The sequence below is a fragment of the Micromys minutus genome, assembly GCF_963924665.1.
Source record: "Micromys minutus genome assembly, chromosome: 18".
Lineage (NCBI taxonomy): Eukaryota > Metazoa > Chordata > Mammalia > Rodentia > Muridae > Micromys > Micromys minutus.
This window is the reverse complement of record NC_137953.1, coordinates 1,904,593-1,928,253: the sequence shown is the minus strand read 5'-3', so window position 1 is coordinate 1,928,253 and position 23,661 is coordinate 1,904,593. Positions and strand designations below refer to the sequence as shown.

Sequence of the window (23,661 nt, the reverse complement as noted above, 5' to 3'; positions counted from 1 at the left end):
CCTGGGCAGGGGACTGGGCTTGGCCTACCCTCCAAGGGCCAGCCTTTCTTTAGATGTTGCCCAGTATTGTACCCTTCACCATCTTTTTCTGCCTGGCTATACTTCCTTAAGCTTTTCTTAAGCCTCTGGATAGTTTGTTGCGTTTTTAAAAAGAGGAGGGAGGGTCAGAGGAAAGATGGGGGCAAGCGCTATGGTACATACCTATAATTGTAGCCCTCGGCCAATGTAGGATAATTGACATGAATTTGGGGCCAGCCTGGGCTACATAATGACACCAGCATCTGTAGACACACACACACACACACACACACACACACACACACACGCCCATCATTGGTCGGTTGCCTGCCGTGCCTTGACACAGTTAAGGAAGGTGCCTGGCACAGCAAAGCCCTCTCCAGCCTTGCATCCTCGAACATCATCAGTAGGAACGAGCTTGTATGTAGATCTCAGTGAACCCTGAGATGCCCTGGGTGGCCATAAATACTTTTATGGGTCCCAGACAAAGGCAGTTTCCTAGTTGCAATGGGATTCACCCTTGATTTTTAGAACAGGAACTTAAGTTCACAAGCATGTCGGTGTGTGCTGTGTTTTTATGACTCTTGCTGAGTTGAGGCTTAAGATATGCTCTATTCTCTAAGGTGGTTTTTATGGCACATCAGTAGTTTCAAGGAACTATTTCTGCAGTTCAGAAACCTATTAAGCATCTGGTTTTTACTTTTCAAAAGTAAATATATCACTGTAATTAGAACAAAGGGTTTGGTTTATTTAACTACCACAGTTGGCTGTATGAAGAATCAGAGGAGCGCTGGGATGAGGCCAGCCTGGGCTACACAGTAAATTATAGGCCAGCCTGGGCTACATGAGGCTCAAAAACCAGAGAAGCAGAAGTAGCTCATTCTCACTCTGTGCTCTGAGGATGGAGAGACAAGCCTTTGGGTGTCATGTGGAGTTTCTTCGTGGTGTGGACTCCAGTCTTTGGGCTGCATGATTGATGGGGGGGGGGGACACTGGCAGGCATCTTTGGCATGTTATTGGGGTTATCTGCCTTTGCTTATAATGACTCCTCCAAAGACGCTGTACACAGAAGCAGGAAAGCTGAGTCCATCCTGCACGTGTGTCAGTATATCTGTCTAACAGCCATCTTTGTTCACTCTGTTACACGGCATAGAGCTCTGCCTTCAGCAGTGGCGACCCCCCGGGGACTCCAGTGCTGGAATTTCAATCCTTACTATAACATCTTCTCATGTGGGTGCTGGGGCCCAGACGCTAGTCCTCATCTTTGCTCAGCAAGCGCTTCACTGACCGAGCCACTCCTTAGCTTCTTTTGGAGTTTGGAGATGACGGGACCCACCTGACCTCAAACTCCACACATGGACTAGGTTGGCCTCGAACTCCTGATCCTTCTGCCTCTACCTTCTGAGTGCTGGGATTTCAAGTGTGTGCCACTTGGCCAAATTAATCTAAGGAGCCATCTTTGAATTATACCAAAAAGCCTCTGGAGAAATTATTTTGTTATCTTAGAAAAAAATACCCAGACTGGTTAAGGAAGACTCTGAGTCCTGGCTGGGCATTAGGAAGTGAGCTTTGCAGAAGGTGAAGGCAGAAGTTCCTCCTGAGTGTGAGGCGTGACAGGTCTGACAATGTCTCTTTGCCCCGGCAGACTCACCCGTGGCCGCTGCGGTGGTATCTCACTTCAACAAGTGCCCAGACTCCCACACCCAGTACTGCTTCCATGGGACCTGCAGGTTCTTGGTTCAGGAAGAGAAGCCAGCATGCGTGTAAGTAACCCTGGAGTCTTGAGAGGAGGGGTGGCCAGGCACCCAGTTAAAAAAGTGTTTGCTTCTGTGTGGCTGGCTGTCGGTCTGAGAGCCAGAGGGCTGAGTAGCAGATATCCAGGCTGCAAGGAGTCCCAGGATGCTGGAGCTGGGATCTGTTTGTTTGTTGACAGCAAACTGGCTGGAGTTTAGTTTCTACTTAGAGTTCCTGGAGGAAAACACTGACCCCCGGCACCTAAAGCTCTATCACAAAATTCTCGCACTTTGTATCCAGCTTGCAAAGTAGCTGGGAGGGCACCACAGGGTCAATCACAGCATGGTGGCTCCCAACTCCCTGGTGCCTCACAAAGCACTGCCAAGACCTATGCAGGCACTGAACCTCTTGAGCCAACAATAGGGGGCTGGGGAGATGGTCCAGAGGGTAAGGCACTCACCACACATGCCTGATGACCTGAGTTCAGATCCCACATAATTAGCCAATGAAGTAGGGAACATGTCTGTAATCCCAGTGTGCCTCTACCAGGAGATGGGGTCAGAGACGAGAGAGTCACCAGAATCTCAGTGTACAGCTAGCCTGGGGTATGCAGCAATGAACAAGAAAGAGCTGTCTCAAACAAGCTAGAGGGAGGACCTCCACATATGTGTCACACATGTGTGAGCGCATGCACACACACACACACACACACACACACACACTTGCATGCACACACATCCATGCATAAATATATATATATATGACCCATGGTAATTGCCACGGTCAGTTGAGTTAGGCAGAAAGGCCCCAGAAAAAGGCCACCCAGAGATGCAACTAGAGACCAGGGCCCGCCGAGAGAGAGCCATGTGAGTTCACAAAGAGATGTTTGCAGATGTCCACTGTCTGTCGTGACTGTGACAAGGTGAACATAAATGGACCTGTCACAAAATTCACCTCAAGCCATTAAGCTCCCCAACTCCAAGGGTAGTTTGGGCATTTCCCCCAGAGAAAGGTCAGGGCCACACTGTCACTCTGGGAATGTTCACAACCGCCTTCTTCTCTCAGTTTCCTTACTGGATCTTGGGGGCCTAGGAGCAATATTTAGCCTGTGGGCATGTTAATGTGACAGGTGTCACTGTTAATTTTTCTCTGGTGACTCTAAGTCCTTGTGTGTGCATCTTGGATGTTAGGCTTCACACGTCCCAACAGGCGCTCAGCTTCTCTTGACTCAACAGAAGACACGGTGTTGGCCTGACTTGCCCCCACAACTGCCCCCATGGGTGTACCTACACACTACTCAGACAGGGCCGACCTATCCAGCTCCCTGGTTCCCACCTTCTCCCAGTATAGCCTGACACCAAAGCAGAGTGTTGGCGTCCAATACAACCGCTGTTCGCTTAGTCACCCACTGGTTCCCTCTTGCCATTCATGTGACCCCTGAGTGTTGTTAGCGAGTGACCCTTAGTCCTCAGAGGGCCCTTTCAGCATCAGAGACTGTGGGGGCTGTGAGGGCCAGGCCCTCTCCTCTCCTCTGCACTGCACTCTGGGGACACAGAGCCAGTGTCCCTGAACAAGGCATGTTGTCTGGCCTGGAGACCTGGTAAGGTTTGCTTCTCTACCCCTTCTGATGTAAGGTCTGGGAGACAGAACCACACCTTACACCTTCCTTATATTTATAGTAACCAGAAGAATGTCCTAGCTACAAAATTCCCACCAGACCAGAAACTCCGAGTCTCTGCAGGGAAAGCCAGAACATTCTGTCCCCGCTCTTAAGACCTTCCCAGCTTGGAGGAGCTGACACACGCAACATTCTGGTCAATAAAACTGACATACCTGAGGTAGGGCCCCATCTGTCAGGGCCTCATAAAGAAGCCCCAGCAAGCTGAGAATGTGGTGCAGAGGCGGGCGCTGCTTCTGAGCACACTCTCCAAGGAAAAGAATGTCACTGGGTTCCCAGATCATCTAAAGCAACATTTCATTCTCTAAAACTAGGGAATAAAGACATAGGCCACCAGCCAGACATCTCGAAAATTATCTTCAAATGTACTTGTTTCAGACAAACCCAAGATTGTTTATCTGAGCATTGTAGAAATCTCACTGGAGCCCAACAGCATGGCAGGAACATATACAGGAAACAGAAAACCATGGAGATGTAAGGTCAGGGGCCAGCCACCCCTGTACCAAGGTGGCATGGGCCGGCAACATGTCCGCTGATGGAAGGAGGCAAAACCCACTCAGGCGGCCAGTGTGCGGAACCATGGGAGACTGTTTAAAAGTCCCCCACCTGTCCTGAATGTTTCCACTGCCTGAAGACCCTGCCAGTGACCCCATAGAAACGCATCTCTGCCACTTAAAGAGAGCATCCCCCAGTGCCCTGGCCAGGAGCTGGCCACAATGCATATCAGTGAGTCCAGGCAGCCAGACACTTAGGGGGACAGGCTCTGAGCGCCATTCCAGGTCAGGCAAGCAGGCAGCCCTACAGCCACAGAGCCAGATGGGGGATAGGAAACCCCACAGGCATCTCCATCAGCCTCTGAACACCAGTGGGGGAGCAAGTTAGCATGACATCATACAAAGGGGTGCAGCATGACCTTACCCCCATGGCAGGACATGGCAGGGCTGGAGAGAATTATACCTTGCTCTCTGTCCTGCCCTACCTCTACCCAAAGCTGACAGTAAGGGTCTCTTGGGATCTGGGGGTCAGACAGACCTGAGTTGAAATCCAGCTGAGTGTCCCACACATGTGGCCTGGCCCCATGTGACCTCAGTGTCCCTGCGTGCAATGAAGGGACCAGGATATCAAGGGAGCACAGTGAGTATTCTCAGGGGGTTGCTGCTGTGCCTCTGGACACGTGCAATGATCCACATCTATTGATTTAATTAAGAGAGGTTTAGTTTTCAGCTCTATGACCCGCATTTTAACCAAACCCCAAGAGGTGGGCAGGGTAGATGAGTTCTGTCGTCATCACTGAAAAGCTCTACATGTCCCAAGAGACCCTTCCCTCTGAGCTAAAGAGGCAGCCCTGGCCTCCCAGCCCCATGGGAACGATGGTGGGAGGGGGTGGATCCTGTTCTTTTCGTTGTTTCAGAGCTGGGTATGGAACCCTGGGCTAAAAGTGCTCTCCGCCACGGAGCCACACCCAGCCCTGAATCTCGCTCCTGATTCAGGTGAGCTCAGTCTGGCACCACCAGGGAGCCCGCTCCCAGCCCAGCCCCGTGCGATGACGCGTGTCAAGCACAGGCTGATGCAGAATGTGACCGGGGACAGTTTCACTCTGGTCCTTGACCCTCATACTGGAAGGCAAGCCCAGGCCCTGCAGTCTAATTCCATACTTAACAGAGGCATGGCCTGCCTTTGTGCTCAGCACCGCTATGCTAAGGCTCCTTTAGCTGCTGAGGCTGAGTTTGCCTCCTTCCTCTGCACTTTCGAGGTGCAGACAGAGTATGTGGTAAAGAACGGTTCTGGCTCCATGTTTCATAGACAGGAAGTGAAGAAAGGGCTTTGAACACAGGCCAGTTTGGCTACAGAGCCTGCGCCAAGTTGTGTACCTTTGAGCTCCTGTCCCAAGGGTATGATCTGAAAGCCAAGCAAAGTATCACTGAGTACAGAGATAAAGTTCAGCCTTGGTTAGGGCATCGCACCAGGCACCATCTGGATGGGAAGGGTTTGGTGAAACTAAGGCACAGAAATCACTGTGCTCCTTGTAAAGTGGATTCGCAAGGGTTTTTGTTTTGTTTTGATTTGGTTTTTCTTTTTTTGCTTTCTGCTTTTCTTGGGTGTGTTGCTGGGAATCAAACATGCTAGGCAATACTGTCACTCTGAGCTACTTCCCCAGTCCAGCAGAGCCTGAGATGGTTGGTTTGGGGTTTCTTTTTTATAAGATTTATTTATTATAAATAAGTACACTATAGCTGTCTTCAAACACACCAGAAGAGGGCATCAGATCCCATTACAGATGGTTGTGAGCCACCATGTGGTTGCTGGGATTTGAACTCAGGACCTCTGGAAGAGCAGCCAGTGCTCTTAACCACTGAGCCATCTCTCCAACCCTTTTTTAAATTCAGCTTTTTTATTGTTTACTTTAAACTGTTTTACAGTTTTATGCATTTATATAATGAATTGTAGTCACTCATACACGCGTTCTCGTGGACACACACACACACACACACACACACACACATGCATATCCTTTTTATCTGCCTGCCAGAGGTAGAGGCAGCATCAGAGTGAGGATGTGACTCATCTGTGGCCAGGTGAGGTGACACTCCTCCCTCCTGGTGTAATTTGTGCTAAAAATAATCAGCATAATTAAGTCTAATATTAGAAGATTGGGGATTAAAGAGAAGACAAGATGTCACTTCTTGTCTTTGTCCCATTCGTGAGGAGCTGCTGGGAAGCAGGTCATTTTGTAGGTCAAGAGCATTGGGGCTGAGGAGAGAGGGTGGGCACAGGTGGAGCTGCAGGGTCTCAATGACAGACGGGGTCTGGGAGGCTCTGGGTGAGTGAGCTATGAGAAAGTGAACAGGCTGGTGTGTGGGTGAATGCAGAAAACGTGTGGTTTGGGGAGACTGTGGTCTGTGGGAGCAGTGTGGGGAAAGTGAGGGATTGTGGTCCAGGTGAGAGATACTGGACCTGAGATGTCCAAGCACCCATGTGTGGCGACCCGTGCATACACCCGTCCTGGGGCTAGTAGGGACCATGTAGACCACTCAAACTGGCCAGATGTTAGGGGAGGGGATTAAGACCTGCATGGAGGGGGTATCAAATATCACAGAAAGTATACCCATAGCTCAGGTGTCCTCTGGAAGGTTGGGACCTCTGGGCCCAGAGTCAGAATGTGAGGATGGGCTGTGAGAGGGTTGTCGAGACACAAACTCAGACCCTGTGTAACCCAAGCCAACAGCTGATCCCCAGCCCTGGCTTCTGTCTCACTGCTGTTCCCCATCTGCCTCCAGGGGAACGTCCGGTGTCTGCCCAGTACGCTGGGTCTCCTCCCTGCCTCCCCTCGGGATTGCTTGTTTAGTTAGACAGAACCTGTCTGCACCCCACTGCGCCGAACTAGGAGAGTCGGTGTAGACGGCCTGGTGGTCTAGAACATTCTTTTATTTCCCTGTTATCCCGGCCTGGCTTGCTTATTTCCCAAGGACACAAGCCCTTTACACCACGCTCAGTTGTTCCAGTCTCTCACGAGGTTAAGCCATAACAAGCCTACCAGCCTGACAAAGGAGAGGGAGCCCGACCCCAGCTACGGGTCCTTCAGGTCCCCAAGGGAGCAGGCGTAGGGACAGCAGGTGACTTGACTTTCCATGACAAATTTAAATGGAAGAACACACCAAGCAACAGAGAAACCAGCCCCTCCCCCAACCAAAGAACAAGCAGCCAAGCTTGGCGGCATGCTGCTGTCATCCAGACGGTGGGAAGCTGAGGCAGGGGGATCATTCGTTTGAGCTAGCTAAGGCTGTATAGCCAGACCCTGTCTCAAAAGCAAAACAACAACAAAACTCAGGTACCTGAGTTTCAAAGAAAAGCCACCTCTGGGTGAGTCCGGGAAGGCCTTGGGTCTTACATCTGTAGCTCCCATAGAAGCACTTCCGGTCGCCATTAACCTTGAACCCCTTCACCACCTTCAGCATCCAAATGCCAGTGTTCAGCCCTGGACCAAAGCCACGGTCTGAGAAAACAGTCTCTGTTTATCCTGTAGTTCCATGAGCCTTTCTGGGAGCTGAGAGGACTCGGGGATCCAGCCCCGAAAGGCTGTAGAGCCAGCCTGGCATGGTGACAGGTGACCAGCAGGGCCTTTAAGCCCAAGATCCATTCTGTGTTCTTTGTTCTTTAGAGCCCCCCATTTCCTTCCATTAATTAATTTATTTATTCACTTTATATCCGATTACTGTCCCCCTCCTCTCCTCTACTGCCCTTCCCCTTCTCCTCCAGGAATCCCCCCCCACCCCAGGTAGCAATTTATATAACTCCATAACTGAGGAGGCAGACAGATCCTTGGGGCTTGGTGGCCAGCCAGCCTCGACATTTAGGTAAACTCCAGATACAGCAAGAAACCTTGTCTCAAAAATAAGGCAGAGGGTGATACAGAAAAACACACAACGTTGAGTTCTGGCCTTCACCAGTGAGTATACACCCATGTACCTGTACCAGCACACATGTGCACACACACACACACACACACACACACACAGAGAGAGAGAGAGAGAGAGAGAGAGAGTAATTAGTGATAACCAATCATCACCTGTCAAAATATAATTTTTGTCACTACTGCTGCCGTTAGCATTTGAGGTTATCGTAAGAACAATAGTCACAAGTGTGCCCTTGGCAAATCAGGGGATCAGTTTCCCCTCCCCTCAGCATGCAGCGCCTTGACAGGAGAGTGGACTCGCTGTCTCACACCTGTGCCTCTGGTCACAAAGGATGCCGAGGCCCATTGGAGCTGGTTCAGTGGGCCCCAGATCCTTCTAACTTAGCCTGGGTGAGGAGCCCCTCCGCCAAGAGCAGGCTGACATTCCTCTTTCCCACAGATGCCACTCTGGGTACGTGGGTGTTCGCTGTGAGCACGCAGACCTCCTGGCGGTGGTGGCTGCCAGCCAGAAGAAACAGGCCATCACTGCCCTGGTGGTGGTCTCCATTGTGGCCCTGGCTGTCCTCATTGTCACCTGTGTGCTGATCCAGTGAGTATTTCTCATTGCCCAGTTCAAGCCCCCCACCTACCTGCTCAGCTCGGGGCATATGAAGTATGGCCACACAAAAGAGCCTTCGGCTTGCTGTTGTGACCTAAGAGTGGTGTCCCCTAAGCTGTGAGGACAGTTAATGTCTCTCTGCATGGTGTCGGGCAAGCTGTGTGAATGCCGGAGCCTGGGATGGTGGCTAGCAATGGTTCTGAGCTCTTGCAGAAATCAAAGACATGTCCCACCACTGCCCTCGAACCCAGAATCTTCTGAACACTTACAGTCTGGGCAGGAGCTCCAAAGAGAGTTAGAAATGGCTCCCAGTCCCCTTGGACCACAGCGAAAGTGCTTCCTCCCTGCAGAAAGCACTTGACATGCTCTAAAGTTACACCAGAGGCTCCGATGCTATCCTTGACCCACACATTGCTCTCCCTCTTTCTCCTCCACTACCCTCTCATCCTCCAACTTGCACCCCAGGAAGCTGAGCTGAGCCCCAGGTCAAGGGGGACTACATGAGCGTCCTCCTCTGTTAGCTTGCCCATAGCTTGCCCAATGCTGTATTCCCAGTAGCAGAGCCCAAGCCAGGCTTACTCCTTGGGATGGTTAAATGGAATCTGAGGACTCAGAAGACTTTCCCTAGTTTGAATCAGCACAGGGCACACTCCGTGAGTCACAGGCAGACCATGGGCATCGTTCACTCAAGGCCGGGGCTGCGAATGCCCGAGGAATATTTCAGTGAGGCCGAGGGTAAAGGCAACGCCAGGACTCTGTCCCTCAAGGCTGACCAGATTGCACACAGAGCGATCAGAGGCACCTTTCTGGTGGGTCGCATCTGAGGCCCGAGCCCAGCGGCACTCCTGGATGAAGGACCACCTCCTGAGGCAACACGGCCTCTAGTCCCAGGGTCCTCGTCCTCGTCCTTGTGTGTGTTGTAAGGCCATCACTGGCAGAACTTCTTCGCTGGCCCTGTATAGAGACAGCGAGCAGCTACGTGACTCACTTGTCCCCTCAGCAAGCCAAGGAATCTGGAGCCAGGTGACCTGGGGGGTCCAAACCAGAGCTACAGCAATAGTGTCGATGGTTTGCAACAGCCAACAGGCACTGTGGCTGGTCAGCATCTGTCCAGGTCCTCAGTGTCCTGAGGGGGCACCCGGGGCTACCAGCTGGGCTCTCCTGCCAGGCAGGCAGAGCCCAGCCCTGTTCCTTCCGACCCCAGCTGCTGCCAGCTCCGCAAGCACTGTGAGTGGTGCCGTGCCCTCGTCTGCAGACACGAGAAGCCCAGCGCCCTCCTGAAGGGAAGGACCGCTTGCTGCCACTCTGAGACAGGTACAGGGTGGCTTCCACCCTTTTCTTTCTGGGGAGCGACTAGAAAGGATGGCCACCATTTTCCAAGCTGGCACAGAGGTGCTGAGATGAAGCAGTGGTGGGAACGGGTGAGGGAGAGTGTCACTGCCACTCCTGCAGTCTGACTGCAGCCCTCCTAACAGGAATATCTCCCTAACCCCCTCTCTACTATAATTCATCTTTCTCTACCACTGAACACACACACACGCACACACACACACACACTCACACACACACACACTCACACACACACACACACTCTCACACACACACTCACACACACTCACACACTCACACACACTCACACTCACACACACTCACACTCACACACACTCACACACACTCACACACACTCACACTCACACACACACTCACACACACACACACTCACACACACTCACACACACACTCACACTCACACACACACACTATGTAGCTCATATTCTGTCACTGAAAGCAAAGTTTCAGAAGCTGACCTGGAGCTGGCTCTGGCTACTCAGAGAATCCTGTTGTAGTAAATATTAAATGATGGCTTAACCTTTTATCCAGTGCTAGTGCCGGCTCCCAGGGACCACACAGCACTGTGTAGATCTCTAACTTGGCGCTCCATGCTGCCTCTAAGAACTCTACCGACCCTGCTGCCTCTGTCCCTGGTGGATACAACCGCGCCGGTGTGTTCCTTCCCTCCACCGCCCGGCACAAACATGACTCCACAGCCCAGTAACTTATCAAGCAGGTTTATATATTAACTTCTCAGTCCACAAACCCGCTACACAATAAGCTTACAACCAATGGGCAAAGATATAAACTGCCCTTCTACGTGAGATAAATAAACCCATAGAAACCCTCAGAAATAATAATAACAACCTCATCAAACTAGAGATGTGCCGAGAAAAATATACACATCAGCTTCTACGTTGCCTCCGGAATCCTCCCTCAATCTCCGCCTCCTGCCTCCTCTTCCGCTCCTAGACCTTTCCCCGCCTACCTCTCTCCTGTCCAATCATGTATCACTTTAACGTAAACCTACAGAAGCCATTGACATTCTATGATCTTGCTTCAAGTCTCTGATCCAAGCTTGTCTCCGCAGCATAGCTCAGCCCCACATCACTTATCCTGTTTTTTCTTGTCTGCCAGTGGTCTGAAGATGCCAGGGAAGGAATTTGGCCAGGCGGCCTATGACAGCCCAACCAAGGAAAGGCGTCTCAGGACAACACCACCGGCAGTGCCGGGGCCCCTGGGACACGCCGGGACACCTTCCCCCTCAGTGCACAACCACCTGGGCAGCCTTCTGTCCTTTTCGAGTCTTCAAAACTGTGTGCTAAAGCTGCCTGCTGGGCTCTCTCAGTGCACCTTAGAGAAGAGGCCAGTAGACCACATATGGAAGACAAGTTGAACAAAAACCTCAAAGGGCTGACCTTCTTGCTAACCTACACAAAAAATGAGCTTGGGTTGGAGTCTCCTGCCAACTATGGATTCCAGACTGTTTCTTCTCCATGGACCATTTACACACACACACACACACACACACACACACACAGAGAGAGAGAGAGAGAGAGAGAGAGAGAGAGAGAGAGAGAGACACTCCATGGTTGGTGTACAAAATGGACCAGGGGCAATGTCTATTGTTCTTTGAAGACACTATGGCCTCCCATGAGCCCTGACATCTCCTCAAGCTGTTGCTTATTTATTAGGTGGGTAGCGTGGTTTTGTTTGTAATTTCCTTACGTCAGTGTCGGGTATCCACGTTAATGATACCTGAGCAGCTGTCTGTGAAGTTACACCAAACAGAAATGTCACCTTGATAAAGTAAGGCTGCAGGAAGGGGAGCCTCCCAGGGGCTGTAGAGACAGACTTCAAAAGTGCATTCTGCTGGGACCCAAACTGCTCTCTGGAGGTTGTGCTCACGAAAACGGGAAAGTCCCTGGATATATGCTATAGCAAAGTTAACAAGGCCAGTGGCATAAAGAGTCCCCCTCATGGGGACAAGAGGACAAGGAAGCCTGTGTGGGCACCTAGGGAAGACACGCATTCCCACACTCAATTAAGTGGATTAACGTCCGCGTGAGCCCAGCCCCAGCATTAGTAGTGAGCTGTGGACCAAATCCGTGAAAGTGCCCAGCCCTTTATTGGATTTTTGCTTATTTTTAGAAGAAGAAATTTACCTTTCCTATTTATTTTCAAGCATTAAGAGAAACAGCCCACTGTCATGTCTTATTTCGTTTTATTTCCCCTTTCAGAATGTCGGTATTATTAACAAAATCGATACCAAACCTCTCTACCCAACTCGAAGGAAGGAGATGTGTTCCCTGAACACCTAAGGGTGTTCTGTCCCATGAGCCCACCCTCGTCCCTGTGTTGCTCGGGGCTGTCAGGAGTCAGAGTGACAGTACACGCATTCAGCTGCTTGTAAAGGAGGCCAGTCTCCAACGCAGAAGTGAGGAGCCCAAACCCTCCACCCTCCAGAGCCTTTAACACCACCCATCCGGAAAGGGGGGTGTTTGACAGACCAAGTTAGTTTGAAGCTTCTATCGGGAAGTTCTCAGAAAGCTCCGCCTGTTCCTCATTCTTCTCCGTGCCACCTTCCTCTGTGAACTTTTCTCATGTGACCTAGGCATTGATCTGCCCCAGGTCTTAACCCTGGCACCCTTTGCTAGCAATGCCTCAAGCCCCCCCCCCCAAAAGAAGAAACTCGATCTGTTCAATGCTACCCTCTAACTACTTAGCCGACATGGCTCCAGGCAGAAATCATCAACTTTGTTACTATTATTATTATTATTTTGGTTTGATGTTTTATCTTGTTTTTGTGAGACAAGGTCTTGCCGTGTAGCCCAGGTTGGCCTTGAAGTGAAGATCCTCCTGCTTCAGCAGCCTGAGAGCCGGGCTCACAGGCAAGTACCACCATGCCCGGCACAGTCTTTTTGGTTATTCAAGAAAATAGGTTAAGTTTGCTTTCCTTGGGTCATACATGTGGGTCAAGGCCAAGTGTAGCCTGCTGCTCAGACACCAATCAACCTCACTGGACTTTAGCCCTCTGCTGGCCCCCAATGTTCTCAGCAGACCCCGCCTAAAGTACTGGCTCACAGTGGTATGGGGGAACACACAAATGGAAGTGCAGGGCTTGTTTAATTTAGTTGACACTTAGCTTTCAATGACAAGTCTTTCCCGGTCTGTTGGGGGCTCCTGGATGTCTGACTTCTTTTCAAGAGCTTGAACTGATCATCAAAATATCACTGGGAACTTCTTCACCTAACGTCCCGTCCTGAAGATGTCAGCAGGCAAGACTGAGCAGCGGTGGGGAAAGTTGGCACAAACACACGGTGGTGAAGGCAGAGGATCCTGGGAGGCCCTCAACTTGAGTGTTGTACTTCTCAGACCCAGCCAGTCACAGCAGACAGTGCCATCCCTGTGACCATACACAGAGGCAGCGGCTTAGACGTCTCCCAGAAGTGCCTCCCCTCAGCGTGCCCTTCGGAGAGTCAGGAACTGACACTAGAATGGGACAAATCTGTTTGGGCATGGCCCCTGCCCTGACACATGACAGCCCTGCTGCTTTGGTGACTCTGGTTTTGGAAGTCAGACAAGGGCTGTGTTCCCTCCCGTGCCATCTCACAGGGCGGTTGGGCCTGGTGAGCTATCCCAGCACCCCCTGCCAGTTCACACTGGCCCCACCTCCTCCCAGTTCACACTGGCCCCACCTCCTCCCAGTTCACACTGGCCCCACCTCCTCCCAGTTCACACTGGCCCCACCCCTGTCAGTTCACACTGGCCCCACCCCCTGTCAGTCAGTTCACACTGGCCCCACCTCCTCCCAGTTCACACTGGCCCCCTCGAAATATCCAGTACAGCTTCTGAACCAGGAGCAGGCGTCAGCAGCCATCCAGTCAGTGGACAGTACAGCTGGCCCAGTGACTCGGGACGGCTCAGTTAGTAATGGCACTTACCAGAGTCCCTGAAAACCCAAGTTCAATCCCCCGGGACCCATCTGGTAGAAGGAGAGAACCAACTTGCCCAGGATATCTTCTGATTTCTACACACATACAACACACACTCAGGGGTGTGCTTGTACACACACAGACACACACGCACAATCTAATTTTTTAAAATGAATTCTAGAAAGGCCTTCACACCTCTAGCTATAAGTTTAAACACACGGTGGGACATGTTTTCTCTGTGGAAAAGTACAATGGGGACTCAGTCTGAAAGATAAATCCCAGGTGGACATACACAGCCGCAAACCATGAGTCAGTTTGTCTTGTGCCCCAGACAAAGATGGGAACAATAGTCCCAACATCCCTTTTCCCCCTCAAAAGATGGGGGGGCGTGGTTGGTACCCACCTACCCACACTGGTGAGGGAAATGACTGTGTCCCCCAGTCTTAGATGGTGGCATTATTCCCTGCAAGTCCCAGCCTAGGTTTCCTAGTGCCTGTGAGTCACCAGATGGACCAGCAACAGTCTGATCATCCCCACGGGCCCCAGTCCTGTGGTGAGAAATAAGCTTGTCTCTCTCCCAAGGCCAAGGGGAGGCCGCACTAGACAGCACACTTTTCACACAGGATTCCACTATAGGCCAGGCCAGCCTTGAACCCATGATTCCCCTGCCTCAGCCTGCTGGGTTACAGGTGTGCACTGCCATACCCGGCTTGTTTGTCTTCAATGTTCTGGTGTAAGATGTATTCCATGAAACCATTGATCCATCTCAAAGACACAGTGTTGTGTGCACACGTGTGCACACGTACACACAGTACTGGAAAGCAAACCCTTCCACAGTGTAATAAGGTTATTATAAGAAACCCGACGCTGTTTTTTAGAACTCATCTTTCTGACTTCTGTATATGATGCACTGAAGGTTAATATGTAATGTTTTAATTTATTTTATGTGGTAAGTTAATTTTGGTTTTCTGTAATGTATTAATGTGATTAGAAGCTTTTTTTTCCTTAATATCTGAATTATACTTAAAGAGTAGTGAGAAATATAAGATACTGTCGTGTTTTTCAGGATGTGTATTGTTACTTAGTTGTATTGTACCTTGTTTGGAAGGATGAAGGAATGAACTCTTTTTTTTTTCCTAAATATCAAGGCTCAAGTTTTTCTTTCATATGGCTGAAACAAAATTTCTCTGAAAATGTAAATGAGGGAGAGAAAACCAATTTTTTATCAGATTTACTTTTATTCTTAGTTATGTGTGTTCGTTCATGTGTGTGCATGAGTGTGTATGTGTCTATGTATGGGTGTGTGCAGTAACTGTCAACAGCCGGAAGAGAGTATTGGATCCCCTGACCCTAGCGTTCTAAGAGTCTGTGAGAGCCCTACATGGGTGCTGGGAACCCCACTCAGGTCTTTTGAAAGAGCTTTAAGCAATCTTCAGCATGAAGCTATCCCTTGAGCTCTAAATGACTTTTGTGGGGAACCTAAACCTGACTGGACTTGACTTCTGTCTGCCTAAAGAAATTAAGTTCTTCCTACTACCTGGAGAAAAACTGTCACTTCATCCTGTGCTGAGAGGAACTGAGGTCTACCAGGAGACAGAAAGGCCTGTACAAATGCCTCGGGGTTGTTTCCTGACAACATTCATAGGAACCATGGGGTCCGAAGGTAGACAGTGTGGATGGCTGTGTGTGGTGTGTATTAACATTCCTCAGACAATTAGGAATGCAGACCTTGGGCCACAGCCTCCTAAATTCCGGGGGTCGGCCCCTGCTGCTCCGCCTTCTGAGGTACCATGGCAACATCCTCCAGGCTGAGGACTGCTGTGCTAGAGGACTCTAGGAAGCTTCTGTGTTAGGCTCACCATAGGGAAGGCTTTGCAGAGCAATGGCCTTCGACTGATTACCAGTGGGGTTTGTTCTAGTTGCCATTCTGTTGTGATAACAACAACTGATAAAAATAAAATAAAATAAAATAAAATAAAATAAAATAAAATAAAATAAAAAACACTTAGGGGAGAAATGAGCTTGCTCAGCTTCCGGGTCACCTCCATTGCTAAGGGATGTCAAAGCAAGAACCTGGAGCAATTTGTCACATCACACCCACTGTCCAGAGCAGAGAAGCTGGGAGACGTGGTGGTACACACCCTTAATCCCAACTCTCAGAGGCGGAGGCTGAAAGATCTTAGTGTGTTCAAGGCCATCCTGGACATCATCTCATAGCAAGTCCCAGGATTCCAGGATACCCGGAACTACAAAGAGAGACCTTTCTTCATGTTTCCACAGTTCAGGGCCCAGCCCTGGTGCCACCCACATTGGGAGTCTTCTCCTCTCAAGGAACGAACAAGACAATCCCCCTGTAGACATGCCACAGGCCAGCCTGGTCTAGACAAGTCCTCGTTAGGACTCTCTTCCCAAGAGATTCTACGCTGTGTTGAGTTTACAGTTTAAACTAGCCAGCAGAAAGCTGTAATGCACAGCCTGATAGAAAGGATGCATGGGCCTGTCTGTGTCTCATATGCCCCAGACCTTGGGACCCACTATTGCCTCTGCAAGGAATACTTCTAGAACTGTCCACCCAGTGCCTGTGAGTCTTAAGCAAGCCTTCCCTATGTCTCTCCAGTGCTCACAGCCCGGAAGCAGGAATCGAAGAGTTGGTTCAAGCACTTTTCAGTGATGGACAGAGCCATGGAGATCCCTGTGTGGGTCCCAGAGGTTGCTTCCATGATCACCTTGAAAGAAAATGGACGCACCTGTGAGGAGGGCCACTGGTTTGTGCTCAGTGCTACACACAAATGAACAACGGCTCTACAGGAATTGTATGCTTGGGAGTTAAAAATAGAGGTTTCGCGCCCAAAGGGAAACAGGGTATAGTCTCTGCAAGAACGCTGGGCTTGAACATTTCATTTATGCAGATTCCTGGAAGTACCTGAGTCTTCTGTCTCAAGTCCTGCAGGGAAACTCTAGGAGAGAGGGGACCTGGAACACTTCCCAAAAGTCTGCACCACTAACACACGGCAGAGCAGGATCGTGGGAAATAATGTCACTGAACAACACTGACAAAGTGCACAGCCCCCAGCCTGGGTGTGGGACTTCCTGGGCGAGCATCCCGCCCTGCTTCTCCTCACCTCGACACTCTGGGGCCTTGCTGCTCGTTTCTGAGCCTCCCGACCCTTCTGCTCAGTTCCCACCAGCTCAGCTTAGGAAGCAGAGCTAGAACAGCCTGGTTCTTAGACTAAAACCCTAAATGTGACCCTAAACCTCAGAATATGGGGTATGGCTCAAGCCCCTAACCTCTAATGACTTTCAAGATGAAAGAAGGCATGGGGGAAGGGTATCAGGAAAATTCCAGAGAGCCCGGGGCCAGCTCGGCTACATGAAACGGGTGATGGTGTCAGCACGTCATGTGTTAAAGTGGTTAAGGGACTGGAGACGTGGCTTAGTAGGTGAAGCACTTGCCGAAGAAGGTGTAAACAAAAGTTCAAACATCATGAACCCCATGAAGCTGAGACACATATCTGTAACCTCACTCACATACTTACAGATACACACATGCACATGCCTATGCACATGCCCATACATACATGGACACACACCTACTTACAGATACATGCATGCACACGTGGACACACACCTACTTACAGATACATGCATGCACACGTGGACACACACCTACTTACAGATACATGCATGCACACGTGGACACACACCTACTTACAGATACATGCATGCACATGTGTGTGCATGCACACACATACATAGACACACAAACAGCTCAGAGACCTTGTATGTGAAGCTCACGGCCAACACTGGTTTTCATTTTTGACTCCTTCCTCTGCTCTACGGAAGGGCGGTCTTCAACTGCATCAGAAACACGCCCCTCGAGTTGTGATATTCTCCACCCACTCGGCTTTAACCGTCACCCACGTGAATACGCCTGGCTAGCCAAATAGCCAGGGCTTCATTACGGCTGTGCCCAAGCCTTACCCGAGAGTAGACTCAGATGCATCCCGGGAGATTTTCATCCTGGGAAGGAGAGTGTGAAAGACTGGACTCGAACAGAGGCAGTTAAGCTCCCATTTCGACGCTGTGGCTTTACCTTGGTCTCTGAGAAGATGCAAACTGCCTCAGGAACACATAGTCTCTAATCAGAGCTTTCCTCGACGGTCTACTTAAAATACCGACGTAAGAGAAAAGGCAAATCTCAAAGTCTGACACAATTTTTTCATGAAGCCACTCTTCTCTCTCTCTCTTCTCTTTTTGTTTTCTTTCTTGGGGGGAGGGAGCAGGGTCTTCCCATGCTCTGTTGGGACTGCAATTTACTATGCAAATCAGGCTAGCCTATAGCTTCTTAGAGATCTGTTTGCCTCTGTCTTCAGAGTGTTGGGATTAAGTTTGTGTGCCACCAGGTCCAGACCACTTACTTGTTTTTAGTTTCTTTCATACATTACATCCCAACCACAGTTTCCCCGCCCTCTTCTCCCTGCCTCTGCCTTCTGCATCCTCTCTCCCCTAGATCCTCTCCTCCTCAGCTTCCCTTCAGAGAATGTCAGGCCTTCCGGGGATATCAACCAAACATGGCTTATCAACTTGCAACAAGACCACAGTCCATTTATTTTGAAACAAAGAAACTTTAAATATAATGTCCCTCCCTGGTATCACTTCATTCTTTAAAACAGATAAGCAAACTAGAAATTAGTTCTATGAGCTTAACTGCTGGCGACAATAACACTGGTAACAATAACTTGATGTTTTCGTAATTATGATGAAGCCATGTCAAGTACCAGGTGGGAATTACCACTTCCAGCTAGGAAAATGTTATCAGGGCTCCTATGAGACGGTGTCGTGGCTTAAGGCTCTTGCACCAAACCTGACAGCCTGGGCTTGGTCTCAAGGAAGCTCTTGGTAGGAGAAAACTGACTTCCGTTCACTTGTCATGGTGAACACACTCACATGTGCACACACACTCACGTACACACACCCATGCATGCCCACACGCAAATAAAATAATTTTTGAAAAATCATGTACAGACCTCCTAATGGGAAAGATATGTCTCTATTGTTTCTAATAATTAGTTACTGTTCCAACTACATCTAGAATGTAAGACGCCTGCTGTAATTTCTTCAGATTCTGCCTACTCTGCCCTGGGCATGGCTGGCCTCACTTCTAATCACAGGCGCCTGTCACTTTTCTGCTTCTGTTCTGCATCGACTCCGTAACTGTTTATATTTAGTGCGTAGTCACCCATTCTTCACGTCATTGCTTCCCCTCCCTATAGGAACAAACACGCCAGGGTCTTAATTCACTACTGGATTGCCAGGGATAAAAGTAATACCCACCACAGTGAATATCTGTAGAATGAGGAAAGAGAAGCTGAACACGGGCTGGAGAGATGGCTCAGTGGGTAAGGGCACCGGCTGCTCTTCCCAAAGGACCCAGCTCGGTGCTTGGCACTCACGTGGCTCACAACTGTCTGTAATCCCAGCTCAAGGGGATCTGACTTCCTCTTCTGGGCATTTGCACACATGTGCACATGGGTGTATACAGACACACACACACATAAATAAAAATAAATCTTAAGAAAAGATGAATAACTTTGGTCAACCAAAAGACCAGTGACAGATGTCCATTCACTTGGCTTCTATCCAGTATTTTAATGAATAGTCGAGTCAGATAAATTAAGATAGAGAACAAATATAACGACCAACCATCTAGAGTCAGAGGTACAATCAAAATTTGATTGTACTCTAGCTGGTTAAAGCTCAGAAGTAAAATCTTCTCTGTTAATTTAACTAAAGAACAAACAAAATAACTAAATATTTGTAAAAGAACCAACACACTGTCTAAAGAAAGAAAAAAGTAAACACACACCAAAAAAAAAAAAAAAAAAAAAAAAAAGAAGTAAGGATGATGGCAAAACTTAAACTGACAATTTAGGAGCTCTTTCTTCGATAATCGAACAAACAAAAAACAAACTTTCAATCCTAAGGTCAGCCAAATTGCTCAGTGGGCAAAGACTCTGCCAGGCCATAATCTGCATTTGATCCCTAGATCCCACAGAGAGGAAGGAGAGGTGAACACACAAATCCCTAGATCCCACAGAGAGGAAGGAGAGGTGAACACACAAAAATGCAAACAGATGAATGAAAAAGGTGAAATAACGCCCATCAAATCCAACCAGGAAAAGAATAAAACAAAAGATCCCCTGAAACTCAGAGCCAGAAATGGCAGCACATGTTTGGAATCTCGTTAAGAGACATGGCTCTCTCTACTCGCGACTTCTAGATCTCCACGAAATGCTCAATTCAACACGAAAAATAAGTCAGCAAAAATAATTGTACAACAAGCAGAAACTTTAAGTGGGAGGCTACTGTGTCTAAGGAAGTTCTGAGGTGTCTTTCACATTCCACATGGCAGACATCGAGTTCACATTAACGCACCCTCTACCCTCCTCTCACGCTCATCAGGTCCAACCAGGCAAAGGATTGATGTCTGGAATTTACATGAAGCTCAAAATACTTAGCAACAAAAAACTAAGCAATCTGTTTTTGAGATGGCTAAACAATTTGAATAAACATTCCCCAAAAGAGGATACTTAAAAAGCCAAGAATCACAAAAGAAAATGCTCACCATCATTGTTAGGGAACTGCAAGTCAAAATCACAGTGAGGTACAAAGCATCCTGCCAGTCAGAATGGCTTATATGGACACACACACACACACACACACACACACACACACATACACACACACACTTAGAGGCATGTTGGTGAGTATGCAGAGAAAGCCAGAGTGTGACGGATACAGTCATGTGGATAATGAGAGACTAAACCACAGCTGTCAGGTATAAACGGATACAACCATCGTAGATAAAAGCATCAAGATGCTCCAAAGAGACAGCATTAGAAAAACCACAGTTTTCCTTGTCATCTTGACTGCATTTAGAATCATCTGGAGACACACTCTGGGTGTGTCATGTGAGGATGCTTCCAGAAAGGTTTAGCCAGAGAGGGAAAACCCACCCTGAACATGGCTGGCAGCATCCTCTGGGCTGAAGTTCTAGACCAGATGAAAAGAAGAAAGGGATCTGAGTACCAGTGTCCACCGTCCTCTGCTTCCTGACTGCGGTGTGCACACACAGGCACACGCTCAGACACACACACATGGATGGATGGATGGATGGATGGATGGATGGATGGATAGATAGGCAGACAGACAGATAAATACTAAATTTTTTTTAAACTTCTTAATTCCACACATGAAACAGAAGACTGAGTATTCAAATGTCACAGGCAGCAAAGGGAGAAAGAGACTACAGCTCAAACTCACCATAAATACTGATGTTAATGATCTGGGTAAAGATTTAGATCTTTAAACTGAAGTGTATTAAAAGCACAGAGGTCAAAGGTCAACAAAACTTGTCTTTGAACCACCGTGACACAGAGACCAAAAACACTCTCCGTATAATTCATCTTGGCCAAATGCGTGGGCTTCTGAGTAAATCCTACCTCTATACTGTGAGCACGTTGGCTGTATCTAACTGGAGACCTTTGATCAGCTTCAGCAAATTATCACCTCAAACCTCAAAGACAGGTGCAAGGAGAAGGCTTGACAAACAGTGCTTGCCGCACGGATAGCTACGGACACACTCTGGATTGCGCCTCTGTTTTGTTGGTCTTCGGCTGTATTGGTCCCTGGGAGCTGTGTTACACACAAAGCAAACATACATCGCAGGTGGACTGCGGATGAGCTTACCGGCTAGTTCCCACTAGACCACAAGTACCTGCGAAGGGAATGCAGTGGAGACAAGGGTAGCCAAGGGATCACAAGGAGAGCTAGGCCAGCCAGGTGTCGTCACCATCACCTGCCTGGGATGTGCATTCAGACCTGTGCCAAGCCACTCGGTAGCCATTGCACAAGGGGGTAGGAACGCCCAAAGAGAGACCCGGGAACACACAAAGCAGGCACAGTGTATGTGCCAGAGGGCAGCAAGGTGTGACAGCCAGTGATGAGCTCAGGCAACCATGTGACAACCTTTTTCCCAAGATGTTTCCTGCAGTGTTCCTCGTGACAAGCCCTTCCAGCTGGTCCCTAGGTGCCTGCCCTGAAGCCACGGACAGAGTTAGTGGTGCTGATGACAGACAGCAGGAGTCACTGCTGGGCACGCATGGAGCTCAGTGACAGCCACCTGCACAACCCTCGAGTCCCTAATTAGTTCAGCTGGGAAGGAGGGCCTGGTGGAGAGCCAGGGACCTGCAAGACTTGCATCTGGGAAAGCTTCAGTACTGAGGGAGCTCACTCTCAGGACACAGCTGGATGGAGGGTCCACTTCCACATCTGTAATGCCTGGTTTAGCCTCGCTCCCTCCAGATTTCTCTCCAGACTGGTTTCATCGTCAGTGACAGCTCTAGACAAAGGAACACGGGTGAGGTTTCACTGTAGGATGACTCTGGTGTAAGACACATGGAACAGAGTTACCAGCCAAGATCTCAGAGGAGGTTTAAATCTGACAAAACGGGAACGTTCAGGGCTTCGAGAGACGCAGCCCCATGCTGGACCTATGGCTGTTGTTCATAAGCTTTCAGAGAGTTTGCAGTGAGTTGGGGGGGACAGGTATAGAGAGAAGAGAGAGTCTGTCAGGAAAACAGCTAAAGGCAAGAGCCTTTCCTGTAACCAGGATGGTCCAGTCTTCATTTTCTTCTTTGTGTTTTCCATACTGTGTGCTCATATGTGGATGTGTGATTGCCTGTGTGTGTGTGTGTGTGTGTGTGTGTGTGTGTGTGTGTGTGTGTGTGAATCATGTCTGCAGTACCACTAGAAGCCCAAAGAGGGCGCCAGATGCCCTGGAGCTGGAGTTCAGACAATTGTGAGCCTCCATTTGGGAGCTGGAAACCAAATTCCAGCACTCTGCAAAAGCATCACAAGCCTTTAACCTTGCTTTTCCGTCTCCCTGGTCCTAGTTTGGTTTTGTTTGTAGGTCCTCCTGCTCCCTGAGTGCAAAGGCAACAGTCATCTCTGGTTTCAGCCCGATTTCAGGCTTCTGTGGTAAGACAGCCAAGCCAATCACACTCACAATGTTCCCAGAGCTCTGTGCACACAGCAGTGAGTCCGTCTGCAGCCATATCCTGTAGAACAGGCACAGGACCAGCTCACTGCCTTCCCCAATGTCACCTGTCATCTTCCAGATCTAGAGGCTGAGAGCTAAGGGCTTAGTTTTTCCATGAGACCTATTTTCTGTTTTTATGTGGGAGAAAAAGAAATCGAAGGCAGATCTAGATACCTATATGCATTAAGAGTCGGAAGGCAGGAGCTGTCCAGAGGCACTTCATTCATAAGCTTGACTGACAGCACTTAAAGCATCTTCCAGCTTCCTGCTCTGCCCACCTAGGGTTTTGATATCTCCCCTCATCTCCGCATCTCTCATGCAACACCTGTAAGAAAGTCTCTCTTCCCCATGAATCTCCCTAGGGAAAGGACACCTTTCTAGAACCTTCCTCCAGGATCCTCTCAGGTCCCTGCAGCTTAAGCTAATGGCTACTGCCAGGGGATGGCCTTGACTTGTTTAAACCAGGACAACACGCCTTCCACACCTAGAGCAGGAGGCCATGGCCTCTCATGGTGAACACATGGACAAATGGTTCCCGAGTAGCCAGAAAGAAGTGTGGGCGTGTCAGGATGTGTGAAAGTACTTGTCCCCTCTGTATGGTCCTTCTCTCCATCCATCTCTGGAACCCCAAGCTGGAGAACTCCCAGAACCAAGAGCTCTGATTTCCTTGTGCACTTTTTTAATATTTTTGGCACAAAAGAAAATTAATGCCCCCACCAACAAATGAATGGATGAATGAATGAATGAATGAATGAAGATAGTTAAGCTGATGGGGTCAACAAGAAGAGGAAGCAGGAACAGCAGGACAGTGGATAGATTGCAGACTTGCTAAGCCCGGGGCCTGTAGATTGT

The 23,661-nt window shown here is 49.2% G+C and overlaps 1 protein-coding gene across 1 annotated transcript in view; it reads left to right on the top strand.

The window, feature by feature from the left end:
- Positions 1-23,661, top strand: part of TGFA (transforming growth factor alpha) — a gene marked incomplete at both ends in the record, with an annotated part of 145,693 nt that overhangs the window by 62,074 nt on the left and 59,958 nt on the right. The window contains 3 exons of the mRNA XM_080932119.1: positions 1,664-1,781; positions 8,284-8,433; positions 9,647-9,756. Coding sequence (XP_080788245.1) covers positions 1,664-1,781; positions 8,284-8,433; positions 9,647-9,756 — 378 coding nt within the window. The remainder of the gene's footprint in view (positions 1-1,663; positions 1,782-8,283; positions 8,434-9,646; positions 9,757-23,661) is intronic.